The sequence below is a fragment of the Habropoda laboriosa genome, unplaced genomic scaffold (assembly GCF_001263275.1).
Source record: "Habropoda laboriosa isolate 0110345459 unplaced genomic scaffold, ASM126327v1 scaffold128, whole genome shotgun sequence".
Classification (NCBI taxonomy): Eukaryota; Metazoa; Arthropoda; class Insecta; order Hymenoptera; family Apidae; genus Habropoda; species Habropoda laboriosa.
Genome location: NW_017100281.1, coordinates 1,204,384 through 1,214,314, shown reverse-complemented (window position 1 = coordinate 1,214,314; position 9,931 = coordinate 1,204,384). Strand labels below are relative to the sequence as shown.

General features: G+C 34.6%; 1 protein-coding gene across 1 annotated transcript in view; it reads right to left on the bottom strand.

The window, feature by feature from the left end:
- Window positions 1-6,895: 6,895 nt before the first annotated feature.
- LOC108573620 (neurotrimin-like) overlaps window positions 6,896-9,931 on the bottom strand; it is a 134,373-nt gene continuing 131,337 nt past the window's right edge. Inside the window, exon 7 of the mRNA XM_017936084.1 lies at window positions 6,896-7,143. Within this exon, the coding sequence (XP_017791573.1) occupies window positions 6,896-7,143 (248 nt within the window). The remainder of the gene's footprint in view (window positions 7,144-9,931) is intronic.

The window sequence follows — 9,931 nt, the reverse complement described above, 5'->3', positions numbered from 1 at the left end:
TAATCATTCTATAATTAAAGTACTTGCCAATGAACTAGAATCTTTATTATCCTCTCTACGTTATTAGAGATGCTAAAACAATTAAATTTGATTATAAGTATCAATTAAACATAATAGGGGTGACGAGGATAACAATAGCGAAGAGAGACAAAGAACTGAATAGTATTTAACAAGGTTAACACTCGAGAAATGAGTATGATAAGGAGGGGAATAGCGGTAGATAAGGGTAACACTGAGGAAACGAGTTAAACAAGAAAAGAAATAGAATTATACAAGGATAACGAATTTTATAAACTAACACCATCTCGTGTTTGGCTGCGGGAATTTACGCCTCGTTACTCGGAACATAGGATATCAACAGAGGTATTAGACAAGGAACGCACTACTGTGCGATAAGGACAGAGAGAGAATGTTTCCTATTGGCTGGCGGGCCGCTAAGCTCCACCTCCCACGGGCTAATCAGGTCGGTCAGGGAAAAATCATTAATAACTCAATAATTATGATGATTCTGTGAACTTTCAGTATTGAAGAATGAAATGTGAACCCTCAGCAACTTTCACGTATAGATTTGAAAGCTCTAGATCCTTTCAATAATTAGTTATTAACAATTTTTATGCGGAGTGTCAGAAACGATATGAGAGTCTCTTACGGTTTTTCATTTCTTTCGTACCTTTACTCGCATAACTTATGCACGTTGAAACATTCATTGGAAGGCCGATTACTTTAGCTAGTTTCCCATATAATTTTCATTAAGATTGCACCTGTAGTTCATGAATTATTAAATATTATATGGGAGCGTCCTACGCTCATCGCATCCGAGTGAGCTCAACTGTTCTAAACAATTGCTAATATTTAAGAAACCGCATTACAGACGCGTACGAAAATTATTGCAGAATGGAAAGGATAGTCCGTGCTACATTCTACAATCTTAAAAGTACACAAATAATCGCGCAATTCCATTAAATTGATAGAACAGTGTCACGCCTGAATTTGACGAGTGCAGCATTCTTCCGAATAATGTTTAATAACTATCGAACTACAACGTATATGTTACTGACCTGTAGTTCACGAGTTATTAAATATTATATGGGAGCGTCCTACGCTCATCGCATCCGAGTGAGCTCAACTGTTCTAAACAATTGCTAATATTTAAGAAACCGCATTACAGACGCGTACGAAAATTATTGCAGAATGGAAAGGATAGTCCGTGCTACATTCTACAATCTTAAAAGTACACAAATAATCGCGCAATTCCATTAAATTGATAGAAGAGTGTCACGCCTGAATTTGACGAGTGTAGCATTCTCCCGAATAATGTTTAATAACTATCGAACTACAACGTATATGTTACTGAAAATTATAAAAGAATGTAGCCACTGATGCACCCTTCCAGATATACATATAAGGATTGTAGAGGGAATTGATACTAAACAATGATATTAATGAAAAGCCGCGAGGAACTGTCGTATCGTTCCCGACAATTTGCACAACAATTATTAATAACTAATTATTGATAGGACCTAGGGCTTTCAAACCTATATGAGAAAGTTGCTAGGAGTTCATGCCTTATTCTTCAGTACTAAAAGTTCGCAAATTTATGGTAAATAATGAGTTATTAATGATTTTCCACCGGCCCATTCGACACAGGGCCTGGAAGGCGGAACTTAGCGGCCCGTGGGCCAATAGAACGCACTGTTTTGCGAGAAGCGTAGAGAGGATCGTTTCCTATTGGTCCGCAGGATGCCGTACTATCACCCAAGCCCCAAGTACTGTCGGCTTGTGAAAAATCATTTATAACTCATTAATTGCGATAAATTTGTAAACTTTTAGTATTGAAGAATGAAGTGTGGACCTTCAGCAACTTTCACGTCTAGATTTTAATGCACTAGACCCTTTCAGGAATTAGTTATTAACAATTTCAGAACGCGATGTCGGGACCGATACCGCATATCTTAACGGCATTTCAATAATTCCATAGCTTCCTGCCAACTTGTCACATAATTAACGACGTTTCTGAAAGAGGACTCCTTTGGCTACATTCTCGTCTAATTTTCATTTACATATCCCTTGTGGTTTGATAGTTATTTAACATTCTTTGGATGAGTATTACATCCGTCACATTCACGCGTAACACATTTTCATTATTTCAATAGACATACCTATCTAAATATGTAGTTTTGAACATGAAGAATGTAGAATAGACTTTTATTTATATTCTGCAACTAGTTTGATAAGCGTAAGTGATGTGGTTCATTAGATATTAGCAATTGTTCATAACAGTTGACTATACCCGTGTGCGATGAATAGGGGACTCTCTTGTATAACGTTTAATAACTCCTAAAGTACACCGGATATGTTAATAAAAATTACATAAGAATGTAGCTAAAGGAGTTACCTTTCAGATGTATATAGGTAGGTGCATGAGAATTTAGTAAAAAGCTCTGAAATTATTTAAAAACGGTGAAAGTACTTGACGGTTTGCGGTATCGTTTCCGACATCACGTAACAAAATTGTTAATAACTAATTATTCGAAGGTTCTAGAGCATTAAAACTTATATGGGAAAGTTGACGGAAGTTCATACTTCATTCTTCAATTCTAAAAGTTCACAAAATCGTCCTAATTATTGAGTTATTAATCATTTTTCCCTGAGCGACATGATTAGCCCGTGGGAGGTGGAGTTTAGTGGCCCGCCAGCCAATAGGAAACGTTCTCTCTCTATCCTTGTCGCACAGTATTGCGTTCCTTGTCTAATACCTCTGTTTACAATCTGTGTTCCTAGTAACGAGCTGTTAGTTCGCGCATCCAAACACGAGATGGCGTTTGTTTAAAAAATTCTTTATCCTTATCTAACCCTATTCCCTTCCTTGTCTAACTCGTTTCTCTAGTGTTATGCTTGTCTATCTGTTTCTTTTTCCTTATATTGCATCAAATTGATCCATAAATTCCACAAGTGTGTAAGAAAAATATAAGTAGCTTCTATTTTAAAAAACATACAAATTTTGTTTCTTTTTGTAAAGATTATTAATGTTTATGAAATACTTAAGAATATGAAAAAGGTTCAGTCTATATTTAGAGAGGAAACAGAATTTAATAACTGAGGATACGAAAATTTGCGATTTGATTTTATGTCAAATTGACCCAGTTTCGGTATAAGGGATAAAAAAAACTAAACTTGAAACATAATTCAAACATACTAATTATACGATTGTCTAACATTTATTGCCCAAGTATACGGTAGATTACATTGTATTTACACGAGATGGGGTGGGAAAGGTGGCAGTGTGATCACAAATGCAAAAACTAACACAACATCGTCTTACAGCTTAACATATTTACATGTCCCTGAGGCTTAGTCTACATGTTATTATACACACGCTATTATTTTACAATACCACGTATATCCTATGCGCCGAAAGCAATGATCTGCATCGCATATGGATTATTTTTGGTATCACACACCTTACGTTATACGTAACAGGAATCGTCGCAAGCTGAACTAAAGGACAATGTGATGATGCACAACTTTCTTCTCTCTCATTCTAACTGATGACATTTTTTCTCCTTTCTCTCATTTATTAACCCTTTCGCTGCGACTGATATTAGCACATAGCACGCGTGGCAAACGATAGATGTTCCATCACAATCGTAAAATCTTCTGTTTTGGCGTTTTAAAGTTACAAAGAATTTTTAAATTAAAATTAAAAATTTACAATTTTCTTTTATTAAATTAAGGGTGGAATTGCGCAAAGGAGTAAAATTAAGGAGTAAATTAAGACGAAAGTGTGCTAAAAAGCGCCAAGAACACAGCGCGAGCAAATATATTCAAAACGCCTGTAGGCGCGCCAAGGTCACAGCGCGAGTACATTTTCGAACAGCCTATAGGCGCCAAGAGTGCAGCGCGAGCACATTTTCAAAGCGCCTATAGGCGCCAACAGCAGCGAAAGTGTTAAGGCCGAAACATGATCACAAAACTCGTGTTCAACAAGCAACGTTAACGTTAGGAATATGTGTATAGACGGATTGTGGGCTCGGTTCGCTCTGCTTGTACTGATCTACCTTCGTTTCGAACGTTAATTCGAGGAGTGGAAGGAATATACGATGTTATTTACTGGTCGGGGTATATTAAAATATTACCCAGGTCGTAGGTGTCCCTATACATAGACCAGTATCGACCTACCTTGGTTATTGCATCGCTACCAATGGGTACAGAATTTACAAACGCACTTATGGAGTGATGAAAGCATCCGAAAGGGATGAGTAACATAAATATTTGAATGTCACGAGCAAACAGTATTTCTGAAGTAGATGGTGAAATTTTCAAATTCTCATTCATCTTTGTAGTGGAGGCAAACTTTTTGTGGACATAGGGCACAGAAATATTTTATTCTTTCAACATTGTTATCATTTTTAGAACGTTTATTATTATCTGTTGCCTTCGTTTCATGTTCTGTTTTTTGTAAATTTTATTTTAAATTAGAAACTCAAAGGAAACTGCTGCGTCGATGTAACTTCCTTTCATGCGAACGTTAATTTATCTATAAGTGCATTTTATTTTTTATTCTTTCAGGCACTCATAAAACTACAGACTAAAATCGGAATATTTACAATATGTTATTTCTTCTTTCGTTTCGTTCTTTCGTAAAATTTGGTTCGACTCGCGTAAAGCGAGTTACAACATAAGAAATTATTTAGAAATTACTGGATGACTCGTGAATTTTAAGGAATTGTAAAATTATTCAAATTCTGTCACATCAAATGATTATTTTGTAATAATATCGTAGGAATTAATTCATATCAAAACTTTCACAAATGATAAATTCTGTAACAGCACTATCTTTCATAATATCACTTCAAAGACTCGTATTAAGTTTTAAACTTCAACTATTATACAAAACAAAACAAAGATTCAACTCATATTAATTTTTATAACGTTAAGTTCAATCAGATCGGCGTACATATCGAAGTTAATAAATCACCTATTAAATTTGATAATCGAATTATTAAACAATTGTTAAACAACTTGACAAAAAGTTTACAAATCTTTTCCATTTTTCAACCTGCTAATTTAAACTCTTCCATGCATCTAAAACAATGTCTACAGAAGAAACTTATAAAGAGTAAGATTTTATTTATTATATGAAACGAAACGTTTGGATAAATGTAGTCGCTTCAGTAGAGAAAACTCAACCGTAAATAAAACATGATATAATACTTCCAGAATAAAACATTTTCGTCTTTATGTAAATCTACGTAGGATGTTTCTCGTTCTCGCTATAAGTAGAACAGTCTTTCATAGGTCAGACCCTACTTTCAAAGTTACACAGCGTGTATCACGTAAATGGTACGAGAAAATTTTCATACGTAATTTAAATGGTTTCAAAGGATGAATAAAATGGAGAAATTTTTTTTTATAAATTCCATATTTTCTGCAAAAATTCATGTATATATGCGTTTCTACTGTACCTTGTAGCAGGTATAATAATGCAACCATAAAATGACCTGGGACTCTAAAATTTTAAATAAAATTTGAAATCTCCTCTCATTTTTTGCCATTTCTTCCATCTTTTTCACCCTTTGAAACCATTTAAATTAAGTACAAAATTTTTGTCATACCAGCATATATTAGATGGCCTGTTTCACGTGGTTCACCCTGTATTTTAAAAAACCTCATCGTGTCAACAAATGTTTATCGTACACAAGAAATTACTAACGATTATATATAGCAGCATTTCTCCACACATAACATATTGAAGCTTCTTTTAAACGTAAACAACATATATTTTTGTAAATAAACCACCTACTTCAAATTCACTGTATATATACATAGAATTACAAACCGAATTGATCGAATGTGATCAAACATTGCACTGAATACCATACATACACATGATGTCTTTCGAAAAGAACTTCTCGAACAGTTAAATTCAGCATTTCAAGTGTTACAGATTTGACAATCAATGGAAGTAACGTATCATATATAGCGCATTATTTTACAGCGTTGATAACGTCGGATAGAAAATCTTTCAATCATTTTAGGACTATTGTTTACAGTAAAATAAAATAACGTTACAACTAATTTTACACATTACGAATAAAAGTGAACACAACTGGTGACACCGTTTATAAAAACTGTTCCTCAAATTTCACATCACATGTTTGTCGTTAAACACTATTAAAAATCAATAGAAAAATGTGAAAAAATACGATCAGCTCATCCGATATCGCAATAGGCCATACGAACAGTCGCAAACTTACAAAACAAATAACAGATATGGGAATTTCAAAGACATCCTTCTCGAAAGGAACGAATTTCTTGGCAAACTCATTGCCTCAGGTGCTTTCGCATCGTAGCACCAGCAATCTGAACTATTTCAAAAATAAATATAGCTCTGCTTAATTTACGTGTCTTTCATTAATCATAAACATCCCTTCCTCATCACACACGACTAACAAACGCAACGAAAATGATATTACAATCTCTAGGTCGACTTGTGAAATTCGTGTGAAAGGAAAAAAGAAGAGAAATACAGCAAACATCGTTCACTCGCTCAAAAAGTCACAATTAAATTGTTAAAACAATAACAGAATAGTTCGTTGAAGAGGAACGCGCTCACATCACTGGCTTAAATATATATCTATATATATATATATCTCGTTTCACAAACTTCTCACATTTGAATATCTACTAATTTTCATGTGGACAGGAAGAAACCTTCGAACAGGCTGGTCCTCGATGCGTGGTAATGTTTAGCCTTGTCCACGTTCCTCTCGAACAGTAACGCGTTCGTTTAGTCATCGATACTTCGGTATTTGTGACTCGTCGCGTTATCCTGAAGACTCGTTCTGGGCGCGAATTAATCAGTTTCAGGCGTAATTGCTGTTCATAAGACGGCCTACGTTGATAGTCCACCTGCTAAAATGACAATGGTGATGCCAAGGTTTGCGAACAGGTGTCGATGAAGGAGAGACGAGGCAGTAGCCGACTGAAAATCAATCTGTTCCTCATCGTTCTCGACACCCTTCAGTATTGGCTCGTCCTTCATGCCTGCCGTGTTCTTTTCGTGACTGCGATCAATCTTCCAACTTTTCTTAGAGTCTCGCCTGGTATTCGGCCGACGCGTCGTGGGCGGTCTATCGATTCCTGGAAAATCAGAATTTGACATGTTAAGCAGACATTCTGAACGGTAATACGAATTTACGGTGTCCTAGGCAAATTGCCACGTCTAGCGGAAAAAATATCAATTGTGCTTTCACCGGCCAATCTAGAGTTTTTCGCTAATGGTAAAGGATTTAGGTGTTTCGAAGGGATCGTTCAAAGTTTCGGGTACGATTTTAACTGTGGACGTATTATATGTATTGTTACGAATCGCAATGTGCTTGTTGCGAAACCGATAATTGTCCCTCTTTTTGAGTCAGACCATTTAAGAGACTACTACTGTCTGGCGTGACTGTGAACGTGTTAATAAGTAAATGTTGTTCAAATTATATCGTGTTTGATCTTATTTTCATCAGAAAAATCTCACCAACATGTTAAAAAGAATTTCAGATGAAAAAAAGTAATATTAAAGAAATTATATTATGAATTGTCGAGCCGTGAAATCTCGTAAAAGAAACCGAGTGGTGTAGCGTTAGACGCTTGACTGATTGCGAGATAACATAGGCGCAGCAATGACGCAGACCTAGGTGTAGGACCATCTATACTGACACTTGTAGAATCCAAACTGACTGACACTTGTAGAATCCAAACTGACTGACACTTGTAGAGAATTTACTGTATATGGCGAGCCTAAACGTGATTATCACATGATATTTAAACGATCAAATTCAAACGAAAATTAAAAAAGAAGAGGAACCTACAAAAATAATATAACAGCTATTATCGTCACCTATTTCAAACAAATATTTCGTACGAATTCATTAATCAAGGCACTTCTATCCAACTTTGTTCCCAAAGCTAAAAAAAGCTCCCTCCTCCCTGCCTTCACGACTAATAGTACAGGAACGTTAGCTGATGGCCCACGTGCGTCCAATCCAATCACATTCCGCGAGAATTAAAGTATTGTCTTTTGCTTCTGGAGCCGGATATACAGGGTGGCGCAGAAACATTGTTCACCTGGAATTTTTCCTTTATTTCTAATAATATGGAAAAATGTTGCATGCAAAGTTTGCGTGATATGGAGAGAGACATAATGCGATGTGAATACTTTTCACATAGGCGGAGACGTAGAGGAGATTTGATCTCTATTTCTTTTAAACGAGAATCTATATTTTTTTATCGTTGTATGATAGGCACTGTTGTGGCGATTTTAGCTATTATTAAATGTCATTAGAGATCACTGAAGGCAGTAAAACAATTATTATTACTTTCCAATTATGGAACCATGGTGAATTTATTAATCTGTGCCTAAAAATTCTCTACCTCAAACCGACGATGCATTGTGAAAAAAAAAAAAACAATCCAACGAGTCGCCTTTCTCACCTTCAGAATAGAATTAATTTTTAGAATGTGATTTAATTAACAAATATATATAATAAAGTCAGTAAACACATTATTGAATCAGTAACAGACGAAAAGGTGTAGATTAGATATTTCGTTAAATAAATTTAAGTAAAATGTAATTCAATGTTCAAATATAGAAAATTAATGTTTGCAAAAATTACTAAAGACATCACACGTATACCAGTGTTATTAAAAAGTAAATATAAAACTGTCATCCTCGGGTCGTTGTTTCCAGTAAAATTTCGCTTTATCATATTTACTAAAATAGTGAAAATTAATTGAGATTACACGTATCGAGAATTACAACGTACGCGAATTTACAATGTTGAACCATGCAAATTGAAAATACTCTCCTGGTCTTTATAACCAATATTCCAAACGTAAATCTATGGACTGACGTTTCCCTATCAGTTTCACATAAATTCAGCATTACGCACAATGCATTGTTGCTTGATTAATGACAGGTTAGTACGCCATTAGTTTAACGCAACTCTCCCTAAGGTTCGGCTATAGCTTTAGCTTCAGCCTGACTTTCGTTGTTTGCAGCTGTTAAGGATGAAATTTACAGTTTGATGCTTCAACTAAGAATTTCCATGTTTCAGATGCTTCTAGACCATAAAAGTAACTAAATTTGTGAGACACTTGTATTTAACTCCTTGCTTTATGATTTTTCAGTAGCTATATTTCTTAACAGTAGTTACTCATCGCTTGAATAATGAGTTAGATAAACCTGATTAAGAAATTACGTACAATTTCTATTTAATAATCCTCAAATTTATGAATTAAAATTGAAGTTTATCACAAAGAGAACTCACATTTGGTATATTTTAACCATAATCCACTCAACGAGAGTGACTCGTTATTATAAGGGAAGGGGTTAATGCTTAAACAAATAATATCAGTTTATTTCAAAATAGTTATGCACTCTTGTTTGTCTCATGCACAAAATGAACTCTTTAACTGCTCACTAAAATGACCAAATGCGTGAAAAAATGTCCCTTTTCTGTGTGAATTAAATTGCTTGCTACTGTTGTAAACAATATGCGAATACTTTCCTATCTAATTTTTAATAATTGCAACAAACTAAGAATGCAATGAATTTCTAGACATCTGATACGTTTATTTGTTATACTACAATGTTATATTCTATGTGAATTTCTTATAAAGTCAATTATTAATTCTAAGAATCTCGTACGAATAACTTCATATTTAATGAAAACTGATGAACGTGGGTTCAATATAAAATATATTTACCAAAAGTAGAATTGTAAACAATATGAGTTTATTTAAATGACGGAATAAAAAAATCTGGGATATATTAACATTCGAATTAATTTGAGAGCAACTGATTTCTATATTTATAACCATGTACAGTGGATAATTTTAATACTCGGACACTATAGAATTTTTACTTTGTTGCACGGTAATA